Genomic DNA, 22,219 nt, shown 5'->3' on the forward strand with positions numbered 1-22,219 from the left:
GCAGGTGGTGGAGAGGATAGGTGGATACAGCTGCTGGATGCCTCATTTCCTCCGGTCTACACTGGTGCAAGTATCGTTACAGATGTGCTGGTGTTGGGCCATTCCTATGTGAGGCGTGCAAAGAGTTTTTATTTAGCAGGCGACTACGCATCACCAGCAAGGAAAGATGGATATCAGCCGACTTTCTGTGGTCAGGGGGAGCTGCGCTTGGCCCACTGGAGAACTGCATTGGACAGAATGTAGCGCCGGAGGCTTACGCTTCCAGGGGAGATAATTGTACTTATTGGAGGCAATGACCTGACAGAGCTAGGTCGGAGAGAATTGTTTGAATTGATTTTTTCTGAAATGTGTTGGCTGGCAAAGCAATTTCCAGAGGCCACAATTGCCCGATATTGCCCGAGATCGAAGTGGAGAGGTGGTAAGTCAGTGAGAGCCACTAATAAGTTGGTAAAAAGGTTGAACCAAAAACTGGGTAAGTTGTTCAGGACGGATCGGTTGTCAGACATACCTCAGGGGTACATCAAAGGAGAATGTTTTATATTACAAGATGGAGTGCACCTGTCTAAAGAAGGTACTGCAATGTTTTGGGAAAATCTGCTGGCCTGGCTAGGCTTCGGTCAGGGGGGGCCAGATAGTCGGTGAACTATGCTGGCCTGTGGCGCGTGAGGTCAAGATTGGGAGAGGTGGGTACTTGGGGCCCTTTACGGCATCCTGTTTACCAAATTTAACATCTGTATCAATGGACCCTCCAAAGGGTGCGGCCACCAGGTCCGAAGAAGGTGGCAGGGGCGCGGGGTTTTCTGGGCGGTCGCTGACGTGATCCTTTACCTATCAACCACCCGTGCAGGCACATTTGAGCACAACTTAGCACTGGCCCTTTGGGGATGACAACCCTGGGAGTAGGGGGTGCCTGCGGTAGGTATCCTAAAGGCAGCAGGGCCCCCTGCACAAGAATTTGCATTGGTTGGAGAGCTTCCCATAGGGAGGGGAGAGGGAAGGTGGGCTCCTCCCGTAAGGTGGGCCCCCGAAGGGGTGTAAGAAGGGGCAGAGCCAGCCTTGATCTCACTCGGAACAGTTACGGACTCATTTTTGTTGGTTACACAGGAACAGATTAGTTCTGGTTAGGTGATTCCAACGCACTTGAGTTTCGGTTAAGGCTAGGTCAAAAAATTGTAAGCTGAAATGTAAATAATGTGGTTATTGTGTAAAAAGGTTATAAATTGTGTGTTTTATTGAAATGGTAATAAATATGGCCAGGGGTCTTACGACCCCTATCCCAAAGAAAATAAAAATGGACTTTTGCTTTGTTGTTTCATAGTGCTGGATAATGGTAAGTATTCACATTACTGGGACATCAACGGATCACTGACCATATAGTTTTATAGTCTGCTTTCGATAATAATGTCCTGGGGAAATCCATCTGTACTCTAACTCCCTACAATTCGCTATTTGAAGATTAAAAGATATAGGATTGTGATCTAAGTTGATAATAGGACACACCTATGTAGCATCTTAGAATGCAATAATGTTGGGGACATAATGTGTTGGGATATTAGAGATGGTTAGAGATGATCACACCAGAATTCACTGGAATTAGTTGAAGCTGGACCTGGAACATGTATGATCTGAGGGTGTGGTGTTCTTAAACAACCTATGGGGCAACATCTTGAGTTTAGACTTTTCTACACTGGCGACGATTGGGCAGGAGGACCTCTACACCAATGCCTTTTTTGACATTCTGTGCTTGTCAAACAAGCCGAGGGATTTGTTACCAACATTCTTGAATTAATTTTCAGCAATTTGGCACAATTCTATGTAGTAGTATACATTATACTACTACTGCGACCAGAGGTGCACGATGAGAGCTGCACGCTACATCGCTCGCGTTACTAAGCATTACAGAGGTACAGGTGTGCGCCAGAAAGGTCACAGGATGAGACCAAGCTCGTGCTTCCAAGCATTATTTAAATACAATCCGGTCATGCACGAAGAAACCCTCATGCCCCTGGGCTCATAGTATGGAGCTCCACAATAGACACAGGTGCCAAGTTGCAAAGTGAGGGAAGCCCACACGCATTTGAGCTGGTCACCGAGCATCATTCAGATACAGTTCTATTGTGCATTAGGAAATGTTCATACTCCTGACCTCATGGTACGAACCTCCCCAGCAGTCCGCAAGCAACGTACTGCAACATGCAGGTGCTACAGAGGATTGCGAGACCAGCAACTCAGAAGAAAAAGTTTTAACCGCAGGCCTTACCTCAGTTTAATTCTGTTGAGCCACTCTCCCACAGCATGATAGTGGCTGGAGTGTAGGTCACATGGTTCTGATCATTTCCTGTCCTGCCCACTACGTGGAAGACTATACTGTTGCAGTTTGAGAGTTCCAGAAGAGTGGATCTATGATCTGTATAATTAATACTTGTGTGATATTTTATACTCATTTGTACATTTTTGGGAAGAAAATGTATTGGTGAAAATCTGGTTACATATTGCAGCAGAAACCGCTTTTGTGCAACAGCCCGGTCGAAAGCCTACCTGCTTATGTCTTAAAAGAGTAATTTAAAAAGGAAGTGCCAAATTGAGTGGTACAACATTTTCAAAATGTTAACAAAAACTGGTGTCGGCAATTTGACTAAAGTTAGTGGAGTCTTTAAAGTCCAATAATAATTTTTTAGAGCATATTCATGATACCTGGGAACACATACTTTTTTCTAGAATGAGTTTGAATATAAAAGTTGCTTGTTCATTGGGGTGAGTTAGTCCTTTAATCTTTTTGCTGTTAATTATTTAAATTTTAGTAACTAATATCCTCGAGGGCCACGAAGGCTTGGATTTTCTACAATGCCATTCTGAGTTTTGATTTAGACTTTTTGACTGGTGGCTATATTGCCCCTTATCTTATTATCCTAGTGCCAGTCAAGTCTTGAATAATTTTGCATTTAACACTGAACTCCTCTATTGCTCAAATTATGTTTTTGCCTGCTTCTTTTACATAAATCATTTGTTTGGGAACGTGCTGCTTGAATTTAAATGTATTCTTGGTGATGTATTAAAATACCAGTTGCAAAAAGAGGTTCCAAAAGTTGACACGGCATTTTGCGGCAGTTTCCAATTTAACAAACTGACCTATTGTCACAATCGCGCTTGGTGCTGGAACTACATTTCCCAGCGAGACGCGAGTCGGGACTACAACTCCCATGATCCTTCGCGTATCTCACGAGACTACCATCCAGGAAGCATAAAGAGGAAGCCTTTCTTGAGCTCGGCGTCGGGAATTCCTCCTGTCCAGCGTTCTGGTGGCGGTTGCTGATCTTCTGTGGGCGCGGTAAGGGTGCTTGCACCAGGAATTGGGCCGCTTTTGTTCTATCTTGGTTTTGGGTCGTGTTGGCAAGATTGCCTACACGTGTTCTTCTGGATCTACTTGGGGTCACTTCGATTTCAGTCAGGATCTTGACCCGGTCGGTATTGTCGGCCGACGGAGAGGTGGATGTTTGGTTAATCCACTAGTATCTCCAGTTCTTTTGGGATGCTCTAACATTGTGATATTCAGGAATAAGGAGCAAGGAGCTCTTAACTAAGCTAAAGACTTACTGGAGGGATCTAGCCTCTGATACTTTGCCACGAGTGTGTTAACTACGGGGCTATTTGCATACCGTTACTTTATTATTTCATGATGGAGATTGTGTTCAGGATGTATAGTGTATTAACCCTTAATGTCTTTGGCTCCCTTTATTAACAGGGGTTCTTCCCGAGTGGTAGTGGGCTACACTCAATCCCTGTGAAGCGTATAAGGAGTGAGTTAGGGGTATGTTCATGCATCATTGTACTCTCCTTGATGTCTTGTTTGATATGCATCTAATAGTTGTTGTTATATGTATATGTTGGTTTTGTATTACTGTAGCAACGCCCTTAATACCATCATCTACACTATCAACCATCACCTACCTCTCCATTGGAGTGTATTTTGCTTTTCAGGTATTTAGAATACATAAGGTGCAAAGTGAGGAGTTACAGTATGAGCATTGCAAATAGAGCATCAAGGTATTCATGATATACGCTCTCTTTGTGTTTTCCAGATCTCCCTCCCTGCTGTCCCCTTCCTTTCCTTCCCTTTCCAAAACCCCCTTACTCCCCCACTTAATCCTTCCAATGTACTGTGCTATTACAGCAACTCAGACATTGGCTAGATTTAGAGGTGGAACATAATACTTCAAAACGATCCCGAGGACATTAAGTATAACACCTATGTACCAATAGTTTTGCATATTATTTACAATGTACTAATAGGTCTGCAAAGTAAGGATTTGAGGGGGTTGCAGAATAACCACCTAATGAATATTAATTAGGCAGGTCACAATTTAGTCCCCCTATCATTGGCAACAACTACAGGGATGGAGGCCTGATGGAGCAGTAGAGCATCATCTCTGTGACTGCATTTCAAAACTGAAAACTATTTTTTATAAGCAGACCAGTTTCCTTAAAGGAAATTGGGCTACTTAAAAATAAAAATATAATTTTTGTTCCAATTTTGAAAAACATCAGTGAGAGTGGGCAGAGGACCCCTGGACCATTTCCAATCACCATACAGCTGCCACTCTGGTTCCCAAAGAAAAATTTATCAAAGGGGGACCATTCCTCCTTTATGAATAGGTTACTACAAATTGGGAGCTGGTAACTTATCAATTTGATATTTAGAAGGGGTTCCTAAAACACAGCTCTGTCAAAGACAGAAATATTTTCAAAACCATTTTTCAATTCAGAAAACGCTTTCCAAATCATAGTATGTGTTAGCACATTAGCCTACGTCTTTTTGTTACCAGCCGCTACCCTCTGTTTTACTGAATAAGTGGGTTTGTAACTGGTAAAAAGCTTTGTACATTTGACACGCTGTACAAACAATTCAAATGTCTACAGTTTGATTTTTGAGTACAATGTTTAGAACCCCACGTTTAAAGTTCTTGAGAAGCACATTGGGAAGTATTTTATGTGAAAATCTTGAAGTTACTTTTATCACTAGCCTTTTACCCTCTGTGCCACAGATCTATTATAGATGTACAATTTCTATCACAGGATAAAAGCACTCCAGACTTCTGAAGTTGTTCTTCAAAGGAATTATGTTTTGATAAAATACAGTGTGAGAATTTAGCACAGAAGACATTTTATAAGAGAACTTGTAATGCAAGATTAATTCTCCTTCAAACACTCATTAAAATGTTTCACTTTTGACAGTGGGATCCCGGCTACTACACAGAAGGCTTTAAAACCATTTGCCAATCAATTTCCCTAACAAATGCACCCGATTCATATTAGCAGTTTTACTGCTATGTTGGCGTTACACTGTCTATAGAGATCTTCCCAATAAATATGCCATGTATGCATATTATACATTCACAATTTCTTAATTTGGAGCGATCTGATTAGTTGCCCCCATACTATGGTCATGTGTGTTACCAAAATTACTAAATAAACAAATTGTACCTCCTTTGGTCTGCATTTAATTCCCTGTAGATGAGAAGTCAATTATTTTGGTTTATTACACAAAAAAAGAGATTGTAAGAAATAGGACATTCTTACGTTTCAATGTAACTTGAAGGCGTTTGAGATACAAGTTCAAGACGAACTTGAGAGTTCTGTAAAACATTTTCTGCCAGCTTGTCTATAAAACAATAGAAACAAAAAAAATATTTACAATTCAATTCCAAATTAATGTGCAGAGGAACTGATATGTGTTCAAAGACTGCTTTATTCGTTTTTGATTACAAACCATAAAAACACAATAAAAAAAGATTTTAAAATGTTACCAAGATAGTTACATAATCATTACTATAAATCATCATTATACAGTTTACATGAAACACGTTAAAAGGTCAGCTCATATTATATACATAGAAATATTAGACTGACCCAGACAATAATTTAAAATTAATGCACTGTAATCCAGTGTCTGATTACGGCTTTTAAAAATGATGACATGGCCAACATAATCAGTTCATTCTCCAACATTTGAAGCCTCAAAAGTGCTGTTCTACATTGTCTAAGTCTCCACTTCTTCAGAATGGATACTAAGAAGCTTCTCCTTGGTAGATCATAAAATGTACAAAAAAGTATGCAATGTATTATCGATTGAATGGAAATATCATCGCATGGACATAGAGACAGATCTTTAGACCAAGAGTTTACCTCTGGAAATGTAACCAGTCTAAAAAATGTCCCCCCACGAAAGTGTGGTAGTAACATGCGAGAATAGCAGCTGTGGACCTGTATTAAATAAGGTTGAATTCCCTGGCTTTGCAGCCCAAACCACAAATACCCAGATGGCTATATGGGCATAGGAAACAGTTAAAGTCGCCAGCCCATATTACGCACATGTCTCCAGACAGATGTTCTTCTATGTGCTTCAGGTTTTGACATAACTCTTGTAGGAAGGTGGATACCGGACTATCGTTACCCCAGATTTGTTGCCTTGTGTTTAGCTGGTTTTCTACTTAGTTGGCTTGGGATCCTGATAATCAGGGCCCCAGGCTATCTGCTCTCTCTGTAAAATGAACTCCATGTACTTTAGGTACATACCTAATTGGATATTGGGTCACTCTTATGAGACCCTGTACAGTGTGCCATAGGTACCCAAGGCCTACCAGGGGCTGCAGCATATCTTTTGCCACCCCTGGTGGGAGGGCTGAATGAAATGAGACACTGCCTAGGGCCCACAAGGTGTCCCATGCATAGTCCAGTTCAAACCGGTGCTGGGGCACTCCAGCCCCAGCTCTGGCGCGAAACTGGACAAAGGGAAAGGGGTGTAACCACCCCCTTCCCTGGTCCCACCCATAGGAGGGACCTAGCAGGTAATCCAGCCCCTAAATTTGGTATATAGGTAGGAGCTGAGTCCCAAGACTTTAGATTTAGCCTGACTGAAACTTGAAACGAAACTCTGGATCTTCGACGTTCTACCTGAAGATAGAAGACTGAAGAATCTCCCTTGTGGTCAAGAAGTGACCACCCTGTGCAAGCAGGCACCATCAAGCGATCAACGGTTTGCTTTGTCGACGCTCCCGCCGGAGCCCGAGCACAGAGCCTGACAAGCCCCGGACTTCCAGACTTCCAACAGCCCGATCCACAGTCACAGCAGAGCTGAGACCCGTGGAGGCGACGAGAGACGTGGGACCGGCCATCTTGGAAAGCCAGCGAATTGCTTTCCGTGCAACTTCTGAGGCACCCTCGAAGTTGTGCATTGGGGATTCAGAAGCCCCAGCCCCGAGCATCATCTGCACCGAAGATCAGCCCTCCACACTCCACAAGTTCTGCGTGGGGCTCTTCTGCGTTTTCCTGCTCAACGCGTCTGTCGAGTCACTTGCCCGTTGGCTAGTGGCCTCTGTGACGACGAACCTTTTGATTTACACCGCTGTTCTGGTTGCTCAAGACTGGACCTTGCTTCCCTGAAAAGGAGAAGTCCATCAGACCTTGCTGGTCTGATCCGTAAGCCATCTTCGATTCCAGCGACAGCCTTCGTGGGACAGTCCGTATCCAGCTCCTGGTCGTCGTCGACACCTCCTGGTCCACGTGGCTGCAGAGTCAAGCTTCACGACATCACCTGATTGCTTCGCGACATCGCCTGGTTCCTTCCTGGTCACTGGCTAGTGACCCAGACTCTGTCCCCTCTGCTTTCAGGTACTCTTCATCCTCGATCCGCCCTTGGATCCAACTGGACACTTCCCTCCTGGTCGCCTGCAGCATCTTTCTCCAAGGCTCCATAGGAATCAGCGACGAAACCCGACACACTTTGACACCTATGCACTCGCTTCCTGTGGGTGAGGTAACGCGAGTACTTCGGTGCTCCTGGGGGTATTTACTATCCTAGTGTCTAACTTTCAAGTAGCTTTCTCCTTGTCCATCCGGAAGTGACCTAAAAGAACTAGTTTCCAATTCTTTCATTCCCATTCTAACTCTATGGTAACTCGTGTGTGTGTGTAAAGACACTGCACACGCATCCCGTGGGCCTCCTGCTCCCTATCCTTTGGTAGTACACCGTAGCCCCAGCGATTCTCCAGGCCCTAGGACTATCCTTTGTTCGTGACGTGGTTCTTATACCACTATTTTAGTATATGGTTCGAAGTGCCCCTAGGGCATTACTGTATTTTGTGCAACTTATTGTATTATAATTGAGTATCTTGTTATGTGCTTGTGCCTCTGACCTCAAAGAGGTCAGAGGATTAATTTAGTAATAAATACATATATTTTATATATATAACCTGTGTGGTGTCCTTTCACTTGGTATTAAAGGGATTGCATATGGCGCCGGGAAACCCTTTGTGGGTATCTGTGCGCATTACAAGTGCAAAAAATAAATAAATAAATAAATAAAAATAAATAAAACAGCTGGCTTCACATTCCCTCTTGAGTTTAGCCTAAGCCTGCTTTGTCCATGCTACCACTAGGATAGCTGGTCTAGAAGGTTGACTTTACAACCATCACCATAAGGGTTGTTTGGACTGCTACAATGTGCCCACTAGAAAAGTGGACATCACATATCAGGCCAACTTCTCACAACTCTTCTAGTACCTTGTTAATTTCTGGTTTCTGGATATTATAATAGAAGTTTATTAGGACGGTTTCCTTTTTTCACCCCACAGCTTACTAGCAGTATCTGATAATAGTCAGACTCATTCTCACATTTCACTACTAAATCATTCAGAAGGTTAGACACATAAGTACATAATCCCCCTTTGTTACGTCCCCTTATGCTCAGACTACTGATATAAATAACAATAACTCCTGCTGCAAGATCACATACATCAAATTAAAGTTTCTCTAGAGCTATAGCACCTTGAATATTTATTGGCTTCTGGAAGAATGTGTTTTCTATCTTTTCAGTTAATTTATAATCGGGTACACTATTTTTGGCAATAAGCACGATGCTTGATGGCTGTTTTGGCACATCAAAAATTGTAACTAAACTATTCATGAAGTGACAAAGCAAAAAAGAAATTAAGCAACCAGTGTGGAAAAATGAGAGACGAAAAAAAAAGAGAAGCTAACTTTTTAAAGGGATATGTAAAGTAAGATCTAGTAACTCACTATATATTCCTGATGTTTTTATAATGCACTACATCTGCGCTAAATCAATTAGTAAATGTAAATATGCTGATAAGGCGCATGTAAAGAATGAGAAGTTAAGAGTTAGCTCCGACTGTACACAAAAGAACACACGACGACCTGGAAAACTGTTGACCACTGGCACTGTAGTGGTCACGTGAAAATTCCAGTTGCAGATCTTGCAGTTTATATTAGAGGGTAATAACCTCGTCATGAACTTGCATAGATTAGACATCCTACTAAAGCATCAAATCTATCTACTTGCAATGCAGGCTACGAAAGTGCAAAGTGCCAAGAGAGGACATGAAGAAGGGTGTAGATGGCTTTACAGAGAAGCTAATCCATCAAGTTTCCATTTGGTAGGGCTAACTTCTTCCTTTTCATATAATTTACTGTGGCTTTAAAATCTTAAAAGGGTTGTAAAATTAAGTGATGCTTTGTCATTAAAGCATGCAGAGCCCATAAAGATAGCCATCAACAAAAAGAGCAACCTGAACAAATGCTGCCAAAAAGCGCCAGAACATGAAAAGTGAGACACAGACGACGCACTGCCTGAAAGGAACGAGACACGACTAGGCCAGGCATTAAGCAGCCCCAACACTGACTCTGACAGACAATTAACAACAAAGGACAGCATTTAAAGATTTTATTGATCTACATGAGACCCAATAATCAAACATTTACCACATTAATCTCCTCAGAACCACTCTACACCACGGTACCCCAAGGAAGACTCTTCTCAGATGTAGGGCACAGAGTTGGGAGTATAAGTTTTGAACATGATGACCATTGTCATAATTTTGTACAATAGGTTCAAGCAAATTATGTGTTTTCCTTCTCACTCAATAGGTTTTCATCACAGGTTTTAGTCTTTAGAATTCAGCAGAATTGAATGTACTAAGGTTGAAAGCATTTAGAAAATAAACCAGAAAATGTAAGACATTTGTGGCAATGTGGATTTTATTTTGTGTTCCTGGTCAATTTTCACAGCTGGAAAAACTTCCAAGAAAGTAATTAAATGATGCACTAGACACAGTCTTATAGAATCCTGAAGAATGACATAGTACCTAGTGACTGCTCATAATACATAGCATGAACATACCACTTATGCGTAGAAAATGAAAGGGTTAGACTTGCCTGGCTGAGTGGACGATATGATTCTCTGATGCTTTAACATCTCAAAAAAAGAGCACATGTTTCTGCAGTTGCTGCTGCTGAAATGTGGGTACTGTGGCAAAAGCAAATGTGGGGGGGGCATAATGTTGGACTTGGCCCTTTTTGCAGGGTCATGCGAGAACCTTTTGCCTTCCTCCTGTATTTTTCCTGACCCGTTGTTGGTGGTTTTAGGACTCTGGGCACTTTATCACTGCTGTTCAGTGTTAAAGTGCATGTGCACTCTAAGGTAAACTTGGCAACACTGGTCTATACCGGCTTATTTCATTACCTATCAGTACCTTGTACAGTGGTATCTCATATACCCAGAGCCAGTAAATTAAATGCTACTGGTGGGCTTGCAGCGCTGCTTGTGCCAAACACCAAAGTAGCCTTTCAAACCTATCTCAGGCATCTGCCATTGCAGGGCCTGCGTACGCATTTTACTGCTGCTGTGACATGGCACACAAAGTTGCCACATATGTGGCTCCCCTTTCACTACATACGAGTCACCCCTAAGGTAGACTCTAGATAGCCCTATTGGCAGGGTGTGGTTTAGGTAAAAGGTAGGACATGTGCCTTAACTGTGTGGCATGTCCTGATAGTGACAAACATCCTATTTGGTTTCTCACTGTTGTGAGGCTGCCCTCTCATAGGAGTGCATTGGGGATTCCCTGATATGTGCTTCAGTGGTAATTCCTGACATGAGAGGAGTACCGTGATCAAGTTTGTTATGTTTGGAATCGTGGTGATAAATGCTGCGTACTATTGTTTGCAGATTTATCATCCCTATTTTAGAAATGTCACTTTTAGAAGTAGGCATTTCTGTGTGCTATGTGTCTTTGTGCCTGCCTCTTATGTATTGACTGTCTGGCCTTGGAGTGACAGGGGCTGGGGAGATGCAGTGGCCCTAGAGGGTCTGGGTGAGGCTGAATAGGCCTGATTTGGATTTGGAGTAGTGGAAGGAGTAGCGCCTGAACCTGAATAGGGCTGCGCCTGCCTTCCACAAGGATGGCTCTGCCCCTCTGTGGTGTGTCTGGGGCCAGGCCCTACCCTTACAATGGGGAGTGTTGTGCACTTGATAAGTGTCCCCAGAACTGATTTGGACCGAGCTCGGAGCCCTGTACCAGGGCAGAACAAAGACCTTGGGTAATACAGATATCGGGACTGTGACCCCATGTGAACTGGTGCTTACTTGGAACTCGTGGCCGGCGGGCTGCTGGACCAGCCACGGGGAACCACCTAAGGACTGCCCACCTGTTTCTGAGGCCCCTTGTGCTGGCCTACCTGGCTGCGCCCTGCTGGTGTGCCCCCAGCACTCTTGTCCCAGGGCTGGGCTGGGCAGACTCGAACGCTTTTATCTTTACAGGGTTTTTGACCCTGGAACTGGCTAGTTGCGCGCTGGAGTAACTGGCCTGAGCCCACCGGTGTGGGCTCACCCTGCAGCCAAGCGTGCAGAGTGCTTTGGTTTTTTGCGCTCAAGGGCACTGTGCCCTGCAGCCGGTTTTTCGTTGCTGGCCTACCTGGGGACACTTTGCTGGTGTGCCCCCTGTCTTGAAAAACCCTAGCGCATGATGAGCACTTTTATGGCTGGTAGAAAACGCCTGTGGAGCACTACCTCTTCATCCCTGGTGCTGGGAGGAAGCGCGTGAAGAGGGCTCATGTGGACTGACAGTGCTGCCAGTCTGCGTGGTTCTGTAGGGTGTCCTGCTTCCAGAGCTGACCGCCAGGGAAGAATAAAAGTCTGCCCTGCTCACTGCCGGTCACCTGAGTCCGGAGCTGAGATAGCTGTCTCCAGCCGCGACACAGGGTAGTAGGCATTGCCTAGCAACCACAACCAGGCGGGGATAGAGAGACGTGACCCTCGGCAGCCCCGCCCAGCAGGACGACACGTCGAGCTTTAGGGCAGCAAGGACGTGCTCGGCAGGAGGGAGCTGCAACGCTATGGCTCCGTGCCGCAGAAGCACCCACTTGAACAGAATTCCTTGTTCCCGGTCCAGGAACCGAGGTGAGGCCGCCCACGTGCATAGCGTTTGCAGGAGTCTGCACGGCCCAGGAGGTCTCCGGACGGGCTGCAGCGCTATGGGGCAGGGAAAGGAGTTACGGGATTCTGGCCACACACCCGGCAGTTTTCTGCTTGTGTCGGGCAAAGGCTGGGTGTATGTTGTGCCCGCCTCCTTATTTGGTGTGCTGGGCACAGGGGACATTCTTAGTTACCAGGAACGGGGTGGAACCTCGAACGAGGCCCCATGGTCTCAAGGGAGAAAGGATCTCCTCAAAATGATCGCATTCCCTGTAGGACGCGGGCAGGTAGCCCCGGAGCCTAAGCAAGAAAGGACAGTTGCTACAGTACAGGTAGCAGGAGCGCAGGTGCTGCTCCTTAGTTGTGGTAACCACTTTTCTGGGTTACACCCTATGTACAGTAATGGTGATATACCAAAGGTGGGCATAATAGATTTATAATGTGTGCACCCTACTAGTCTTCACTATGGTGCACGGCTGTTGATGTAATGCATAATGTGTTAGGTCAGTGTGATTCTACCAGTAGTTACTGGTGACCCCTAATGTAAGGTTTATGCCTAATGTGTTGTGCTAAGTGCACTCTTGCCAGTAGATACTGATTGTCCTCACTACCTGTGAGTTGTGATAAGATGACAGTGGCCCGATTGGCCTAATGATTATGTGATCCCTGTAAATACATGACAAGTGCCCGGTGGCACAGTGTATATATGTGATATGTTCTAATGTGTTTTATGGATAAGGCTATTTTTGCATAACCTTGTGTGAAGGGGTGGTGGGGTGGTGTGGGGTGGTGTGGTGTGTGTGTGTTGCGCAAATGCTTTACACATTGCCTCTGACAGCGCTACCAAGGGGGTGACCAGGTGTTATCGAACAAGTTACTTACCTTCGGGAAATTATATATCTGTAAGAAACATAGGTTAGTTATAGATTCCTTACCTTAGAATTACCCCCAGGTGTCAGACTGGATCCAGAAAGTACCTCTGCACATTGAAAGGCGGCGTCTGTCAGCTCTGCGTCCTTTGTTGGGGTCGTGGTCACCAGGATGACTTCCCGGGAGCTACTTAGACACCGCCCTTGTGCGCTGACGTCAGTTCTGTACACGACTTTCCGGACCAGAAACACAGAGCCATGCAAGACGCTGACCACTGGTGCACAAAACTCGGGCCCTGAAAAGATATCCTTACCCCGTAGAAATTAGTTCGCAGAACAGGGAGGATGGGCTGGGGCGGTAAGGAATCTATAACTAACCTTTGTTTCTTACAGATATATAGTTACCTAAGGTAAGTAACTTGTTCATCTGAAAGAAACATGTTAGTTATAGGTTCCTTACCTTAAAATAGATACCCTAGCAATACCAACCCCGGAGGTGGGTCTGCGAACCAAGATAACACCAGAAAGTCCTGGAGAACAGAACGGTCAAAGAAGCCGGCTCTCCACACTTGACTGTCAAGGCAGTAGTATTTCGTAAATGTGTGCAACGAAGTGCATGTAGCTGCCTGACCGATGTCATTCACAGGAACCCCTCGGCCCAAAGCAGTAGTTGCTGCCGTCGCCATGGTGGAATGGGCGCGCAGCCTCACTGGAGGCTCCTTCTTTGCCAGGGAATAGCATGCTTTGATACATAGAACGACCCATCTTTTGTGTACGGCCGGACCTTTCTTGGCACCCACGTAGTCAAAGAGCTGGTCATCCACCCAGAACTGCTTTGTGTGATCCAGATTAAAGGAAAGCGCACGTTTTGGGTCCAGACAGTGGAGCCTCTCTTCCTCTTTCGAAGGATGCGGAGGTGGAAAGAAGGTGGGCAAAGTGATGGTCTGCCCGATGTGAAAGGTAGTGACAACCTTGGGCAGAAAGGACAGATGAGTCCTGAGAACCACCTTGTCCGGATGGACTGACAGGAAAGGAGGATTGGATGAAAGAGCCTGGAGCTCACTCACTCTTCTGGCAGATGTGATGGCTACCAGAAATGCAGTTTTAAGCGTCAGAAGTCTCAAAGGACAGTTGTGAAGCAGCTCAAAGGGAGCGCACATTAAATAGGTTAAGACGAGATTCAAGTCCCACTGAGGCATATGAAGGGAATAGAAGGAAAGAGATGAGTTATGTCTTTCAAGAAATGATTAACAACCGGGGACTCGAAAAGAGAAGGCTGATTTGGAAGCCGAAGGAAGGCCTGAGATGGCCGAGAGATAGTGTGGAGTTCTTTTCTCATGCTTAGTTTCTCAGTGTTTATGTCATATTGGAATTCTATACATGTCACGGTGTTCTAGGTTGAATATGATGTAACTGGGTGAGAGTGTCAGTTGATGTTCATGCCTCTTTGCTGTTGGATGGGAGCTTCTTATATGAATAAATCTACAAGAAACAGCCTTCCTGTGTTCTGTCTTTTACTTCAGGAATGCTTCACTAGCGTAGTCGGCAGGATGAAGTAAGAAGATCTCAACACAAGAATTTGGAGAGATAATTATTAAAGGGAGAAGAAATTCCTTGTACTCTGAGTGACTACCACTCTCTCTCATCAGGAATAATTGGAATTTCCTGTATAGTCTGGGGATTGGGAGCGTCGCCGTATAATCGCCCCTTAAATATGTGTTGGGGTTGGGAGGTTATGAATTCGATGCGGGCTCATCCGTATTTGTCTTTGGACTGGTGATTTCTCTACAACCTGCCTTGATGTGCGTTTTTCTTCTTCTGACTTTAAAGGAAGTTGCACCATTGTCAGATTTGCTGTGTATTACATCCTACTTAAGTTGCCAGTGCATGGGAAGGTTTAAACGCACAAACTTTGAAATAATTACATTTGGATCAAGTTATTTGTGTGCATCTCCGATTTCAGACTGTGGCAGTGTATATTTGCATCTCCTATTTCAGTTATTGACTGTAATTATTTTGAGTCAAGCTGCCAGCGCGAGCAAAAATTAAATCTACACTTCGAAATGAATCCTATTGTGGTCAAGTTGTCTGCACGAACAGGAGTTTTAATAATAAACTAGCAATTGTAAAATCACCCAGCGCGAACTTACCTTTATGACATTTTCATCGATGTAGCGCGTTCTTCTCTTCATCGCTACGGAGTCCACGTTCTGCGTCTGCGCACCGCGTTGACTTCTACATTACGTGAATGTACATAGGGGCGCCATTTTGAAGGATTAAACAACGTCGTTGCCTGGTTACAGAGAACGAGGCTCGCGTGTCACTTCAGTGATACGCACACTAAAGGAAATAGTTTCATTATAGCGTGTCACTTCAGTGATACGCACACTAAAGGAAATTGTTTCATGTTTGCGTGTCACTTCAGTGATACGCACACTAAAGGAAATTGTTTCATGATAGCGTGTCACTTCAGTTATGCGCACACTAAAGGAAATTGATTCATGATAGCGTGTCACTTCAGTAATACGGACACTAGAGGTAACTTTCAGCACAGCGTGTCATTTCAGTGATACGCATACTAGAAGGGAAAAGTTCTGCATTGCTTTTCAACTCAGTGATGCGCACACTAATTGCACTTCATACTACAGGAAATTATACTCAGCATAGTGTGTTACCTCAGCAGTGCGCGCACTAGAGGTGTTTGGTGCGATAATACCTAGAGTGTTCGCAGTAACATACACACACTTAATTGATATTATTGAAATTCCAGGTATTATTCTGAGCATATTTAATTATTTGTAGCCATTATTCTTAGGTATATGACCACATTAGTAGAATACTTTAAAAGTATTTATTTTTATTTATTTTGAAAGTTTTATATAGCGCGGACAAGATCTTTGCAGATATCAGAGCGCTTTACAAAGAAGGGGTAGATGAGGGAGCATAGTCATACAGGTAAGACAGTAAATCTAGCAGTACAAATAGGTGGGGGCAAAGCCAATCATGTAGATCAATAATACAATTCATACAAATAAGCAAAGCGGTCGAACAAATAGTACAGATCTTTAAAGAGTCCGAAACAGGTGTATTTAGCCATGAGGATAGCTTTTACTTCTTTCTTAAAGAGTGTAGTGGAGGAGATGAGCCTGGTTTCGGGAGGGAGTGAGTTCCAGATCCTAGGTGCCATTCCTGAGAAGGAGCGTTTATAGGTTTTTTCCTTCCGGAATCTTCGAGGCTTCAGCAGAAGATTGTTTGTGCCTCTAGAGCCGCCAGAGATTGTCAGCTTCTGAGTGAGGTAGCCGGGTGAGTTCAGGTGTACTGCCTTGTGTGTCAAGCTGGCGATTTTCAGATGTATTCTGGCTTCAAAAGGCAGCCAGTTCAGGGATTTCAAGTCAGGGGAGATATGAGAATGCTTTTTTGACCCAGTGATGAGTCTCGCTGCAGCGTTTAGAGAAGCTCTTAGGGGTGCGGTAGTAGTTAGGGGGAGACCGCAGAGGGCGATGCTGCCATATTCTATTCGAGGGATGACTAGTGCTTGTACTGCGGTTTGAAAGTCTTTGGCTGGGAGGAAGGGTTTAAGTTTCCTCAGGGTATTTATTTAGAAGTTCGATCCCTTAGTTGCCTTGCTGATATGTTGCTGCATGTTGAGATTGGTGTCAAGTGTTATGCCTAAAGATTTTGCTGAGTCCACAATGGTGGGTTGGACATTGAGTGCGGTTAGGTGTTTAAGCCCAAATTTAAGTGGTAGAGATCTTCGCTGGAGGTGAGATCAAAAGGAATTCTGTTTTCAGAGCATTGAGTTTGAGATGATTATCTGCAAGCCAGGATTGGGTACTTCTGATCGTTGAGTTCAGGAGCAAAATGTCTTTGGGGGATTGTAATTTGAGATAAAGTTGGGTGTCATCGGCGTACATGTGAAAGTGTACATTGGATGCTTGTAGCAAGGTGGTGAGAGGTTCCATAACTAGGTTGAACAGAGTCGGGGATAGGGAGGATCCTTGTGGGACGCCTAGCGAAACAGGTATTGGCGAGGACATCAGGTTGTTGCTCTTGAATTTCTGCGACCTGTTGTGTAGAAAGGAAGTGAACCACTTGAGAACAGTTCCAGATATACCCATTCTTGTGTTTAGTAGTTCGAGTAAATTCTCATGTTTAACGGTGTCAAATGCTGAAGAGAGATCCAGAAGGATGAGGAGGCAGGTGTCGTTTTGATCTAGCATTTGAAGTGCGTCGTCAATTATGTGAGTCATAGCAGTTTCTGTACTGTGCTCTGCTCGGAAGCCTGATTGATGAGGGTTGAGGAGGTCAAACTGATCAATGTGTTTGGTCAATTGTAGTTGTGCGCATTTTTCCAGCAGTTTGGCGAGAGTGGGAATATTGGTAATGGAACGGTAGTTGTTCAGATCAGAGGGGTCGGCTGTAGGTTTGTAGTATTGTTTTTATCAAAATGCAAAACGTTACTGCAGCTCCTTTCTTTCTGTCCAGTCCTGGTGTTCCTTCTAGCCAGTGGAAAAAATGGAAGGTGGTATGCTAGAGTTTGTGGCCCCTCACTCAGTACTGATAGAAAATCTTCTTTACTTCTACATTGCTTAGGCTCAGAAGGCCAGGATGTATTTGATCACCTTCCAGATCTTTCTCCTACTGAATCCAGTAATCTTAAGGATTATGAAATCTGTATAAAAAAACTAGATAAACATTATTTACCAAAGGTGAGCAGCATCCTGGAAAGGTATCAATTCGCCAAAAATAGAGACTTATGTGACCATTTAAGAAAACTTGCTTCTTCATGCAGATTTGAGAATTTGACTGAAACACATCCGTGATCAGTTTATGTTTGGGTGTAATATTGAAAAGGTTAGGGAAGAACGTTGGTTACGTGACGTGCCTACCTTAGATGAAGTTCTCACTGTAGCAAAAAGAATTGAACACTCAATGAAATGTGTTGCAGTGATAAAAAAGGATTCTAAACTTAACGCGATTAAAGATAAGAGTCATATTAGGGTGGTGAAAAGTAAATACAACCCTCCACCTGATAAAGAGGTAATGAGAGAAAAATGGATGAAACGAAAGTGTTACAGATGTGGGAAACCGGTCATCTTTCAAATGATAAAAGTTGTCCGGCTTGGAATCAAACTTGTAGCAAGTGCAAAAAGAAAGGCCATGCTACTTCAATGTGCAAAAGCAATGCGCCTATCAGAGTTAAGAAGGTGGAAGTTTATGAGGAAAATAATGCTGAAACAAGTCCAGATGACTGAGTGTGGGCAAATTGTAGTACAGGTTCAAAGTGGAATTAGTAAAACGTCTTGTCCTTTTGATTGTATTACTGTTGAAGGGGAAAGCACTAGAGTCCTGTTCGATTCTGGGGCAAAAACCATAATTGTTTCTAATGAATTGGATCTCAAAATGCTGAAAGATAAGGTCTCCCTCCTAAAACCTGACATTAATTAATTAATTAATTGTGGGTTTCTAAAGCGCTAGAATCGACTCCCGAAGGAGTATCTCTGCGCTATAGACCACTGGGGAACCCGTCCTGGCTTTCCCTGTGAGATGGTCCCTACTGGGTATCTCCAAGGTGAAACCAGGCATCCCCGGCGTTTGTGGGGTGCCGTTGTGGAGATGAGGCAAGCTAATGCCCAGAGTTGCCGAGTGTGATCCCTGGTTAGAGTAGGCACCGAGGCGAGAATTATCGAGTCCGCTGACCCTGGTCCACGACCCTGCCGCGTCGGGAATTGAACCCTGGTCCCGGGCCGTCCTCTGCTTCCGGGTCTGCCGCCTCTAACCAGTGAGCCACACCACTCCACATTATACCTTTAGCATATGGAGGTGAGCCTATCAAACTCCAAGGCTATTTTATTGGTCTCATTGAATATAAGAACAGGCTAGTGTCAGGAAAAATGTATGTATCCAAGAAGGGGGATAGTGTCATCAGGTGGATTCACCAGGGTGAATTAGGTGTGTTTCTTGATCCTAATATCGATCCTCCCATTCAAGTAAAAGACAAAGTAAATTCTGTGGTGGGATATGGTGATGATGAATTGATACACAATATAGAAAATGAATTTCCCAGTGTCTTCAGTCAAGAGTTGGGATGTTTGAGAGGGTATCAACACAAGATTAAATTAAGAGATGATGCCATACCAGTGTGCTGCAAAGTGAGGAGTGTTCCTACTTCAGTGAGAGATGATATGCAAAAAGAGATCTCCAAACTAAAGAAGGCAGGTACCATTGAAGAAGTAGAAGGGATCCGAGGGTTGGCTCTAGTAGTGGCTGCCAGAAATCTGAATAGTGATATGCGCCTCTGCATTGATTTGAGGCAGCGTAATAAGTGTGAGATAGTGGATCGGTATCCCTTACCAAATATTAACGAGCTGTTGGTTCTATTTGGTGGGGCAAAGGTTTTTAGCACAATCGACCTCTCTTCCACTTATCACCAGATTGAATTGGAAGAATATTGCAGGGACTTTAAATCTTTCATAACGCCCTCTGGCACTTTTAGGTTCATACGCATGCCATTCGGATTAGTTTCTGCTTCATCTGTTTTCCAGCGGGTCATGGAGAATGTACTTAAAGGTCTGAGAGGAGTGTGTATTTATCAGGATGATATCCTTATATTTGGAGATTATGTAAATGAGCACGATTCTCGATTAAGGATGGTCCTTAAAAAATTGTGTGAATACAATCTTACGGTTAAGATGGAGAAGTGTAAGCTCAGATCACATTCTATAAACTATCTAGGTCATAATATAAGTGGTGATGGAGTGAGACATAAAATTTAATTAATTAATACCATTCAAAATATGAGTTCTCCCAGTAATAAGTGTGAACTGATTAAATGTTTGGGCATAATTGAATATTATGCTAAATTTGTGAAGTATTTTGCGGATTCCACTATACACATGAGATATCTGTTACGTAAGGGTGTTGATTTTGTGTGGTCAGATCTTTGTGAGAAAGAGTTTGTTAATATTAAGAAAAAATTGAATGGAGCACCTTCTCTTAGAAGCTTTGACACCAAAATGAAGCCCATTCTTATCACAGATGCTAGTGAGAAAGGATTGAGGGCTGTTTCACAACAGCATAGTCCTACTGGAATGTCAAAGGTGATGTTTATATCTCGTAGTTTGAGCGATCTGGAGACGCGTTATTCAGTAGTGGAAAGGGAATCTTTAGCTGTATTTTGGGCCATTAAAATGTTAAAGAAAATTCTTTGGGAAATTGACTGAGGTTCACACTGATCACATGCCTTTAGTGGAGATAATTAATAAAAAAAGGTCTGGATTTAATTTCAAGTAGAATTACTAAGTGGATCATTGGTCTTCAAGAGTACAATTTTTCACTTAAGTATATTCCGGGTGTGGACAATGGGGTTGCTGATGTGTTGTCACTGCTTATTCCCAAAGAATCTTTTGAAGACGAGGTTTCAGACAAATGTGATGAATGGGTATGTGTGGTGGACCATGATGTGATTTCGGAAAGGAGGTGGAGTGAAGAGCTTGTTAAGGACTCTATTTTGGCTGAAGTTGTGGCTCTTATGTAAAAAGGTTGGATTAACAATAAGGTGGGATGTGATCTCACTAGACAATTTTGGAATATACGAAATTGTCTGTAGAGAATGGATTATTGTTTCGTGGCACGAGGTGGATTCCACCCAGTAGTCTTAGAAAATAGTTAAGTTGATTTGGTTCATTCTGCTCATGCTGGTTTTACCAAAAGCAAAGAAAGATTAAGAATGTCTTATTGGTGGCCTGGCATGGACAAACTAATCGAGCGTGTTTTACAATATTGTGTGCCATGTACTTTGAGTGACAAATCTAAGTGTCAAAGGGTTCAACCCATGATCGTAAGGAAACAGCCGTCTGGGCCTTGGCAAGACATTGCTTTAGATATCCTTGGCCCTATACATAGCAATGATTCACAAATATTTCTTTTGGTTATTTCTGACATGTACTCATTTTGGCCTGAAGTTTTTTTTTATCAATAATAGACTCTACAGGTGTGATCTCATGCTTGAAAGAATTGTTTGCAAAGGAAGGCATACCGGAGTCCTTTTTGACTGACAATGGAGTTCAACTCACATCACGAGAGATGGAAAATGTTCTAGCTTCTAGAGGTTTTACACACAAAATGTGTTCTCTTTACCATCCCGAGGCCAATGTTATGGTTGAGAGATTTAACAGAGTACTTAAGGAGACTATCATTTTGGCTAAGTCATTTTATCTTTGAATTGGAAATGTGAAGTTCTCGAAACGCTCTAGAGCGTTGTCCGCTTTGTCGCCAAAAAGGCGACGGCCATCAAAAGGCACGTCCATGAGGGTATTCTGGACATCCCCGGAAAAGCCAGTCGATTTCATACAGGCGTAGCGACGAAGGGCTACTGACGTGGAAGTCGGGGGTATCCAGTCCACAAAGGATGGTAAACTTCACTGCATCTCTACCGGCGGCAACAGCCTGGGAGAGCACTGTCCGGGCCTCCTCCGGACACTGAGGCAGCACCTGCGCCACCATATCTCACACAGAGTGGGAATAACGGCCCAATAGACATGCAGTGTTTACCGACCACAGTCCCAAGCTGGAGAAAGATAAAATCTTCTTCCCAAGATGATCCAGCTTCTTGGATTCCCTTTACGGTGGCGCAGTAGAGAAGGCGCTCTTGAAGTGGAGGCTTGGACCACCAAGCTCTCCAGAGTGGGGTGTTGGGAGAGGAAATTGGGGTCGCCCGGGGCCAGGCGGTGGTGTCAAGCAATCATTCTATCCACGGGAGCCCCCGTGTTGGGCATGGACCTAGTGCCAAACAGGACATGGGTAAGGGCCTCATTAAACAGCAGCAGGGGCTCGGAAGAGCTCGCAGCTGGCAGAAGCACCTCTGTCAGGAGGTTAGTCCTGACCGCCACCGTAGGAAGCTCGAGGTTGAGAGCCTCGGCCGCCCTACAAGACAACACTGTGTATGTCGCTCTCTCCTCCGTAGCCACGGCAGGAGGAGACAATATGCCAAGTTCAGGAGAGGTGTCTAGATCACTGGCATCCCCCAGTTCCTCTATCCAGTCCTGCTCAAAGTCTAGCTGATCAGTGAGGGGGTCACCTG

General features: G+C 44.0%; 1 protein-coding gene across 20 annotated transcripts in view; it reads right to left on the reverse strand.

Moving 5' to 3' along the window:
* The window catches only part of NAP1L4 (nucleosome assembly protein 1 like 4), a 1,123,813-nt gene that overhangs the window by 796,718 nt on the left and 304,876 nt on the right, over positions 1 to 22,219 (reverse strand). For all 20 annotated transcript variants that reach the window (XM_078682909.1, XM_078682913.1, XM_078682901.1 and 17 more), the window contains one exon: positions 5,578 to 5,659. In XM_078682909.1, the coding sequence (XP_078539035.1) occupies positions 5,578 to 5,659 (82 nt within the window). The remainder of the gene's footprint in view (positions 1 to 5,577; positions 5,660 to 22,219) is intronic.

The sequence above is a fragment of the Lissotriton helveticus genome, chromosome 3_1, assembly GCF_964261635.1.
Source record: "Lissotriton helveticus chromosome 3_1, aLisHel1.1, whole genome shotgun sequence".
In the NCBI taxonomy this organism is placed as follows: Eukaryota; Metazoa; Chordata; class Amphibia; order Caudata; family Salamandridae; genus Lissotriton; species Lissotriton helveticus.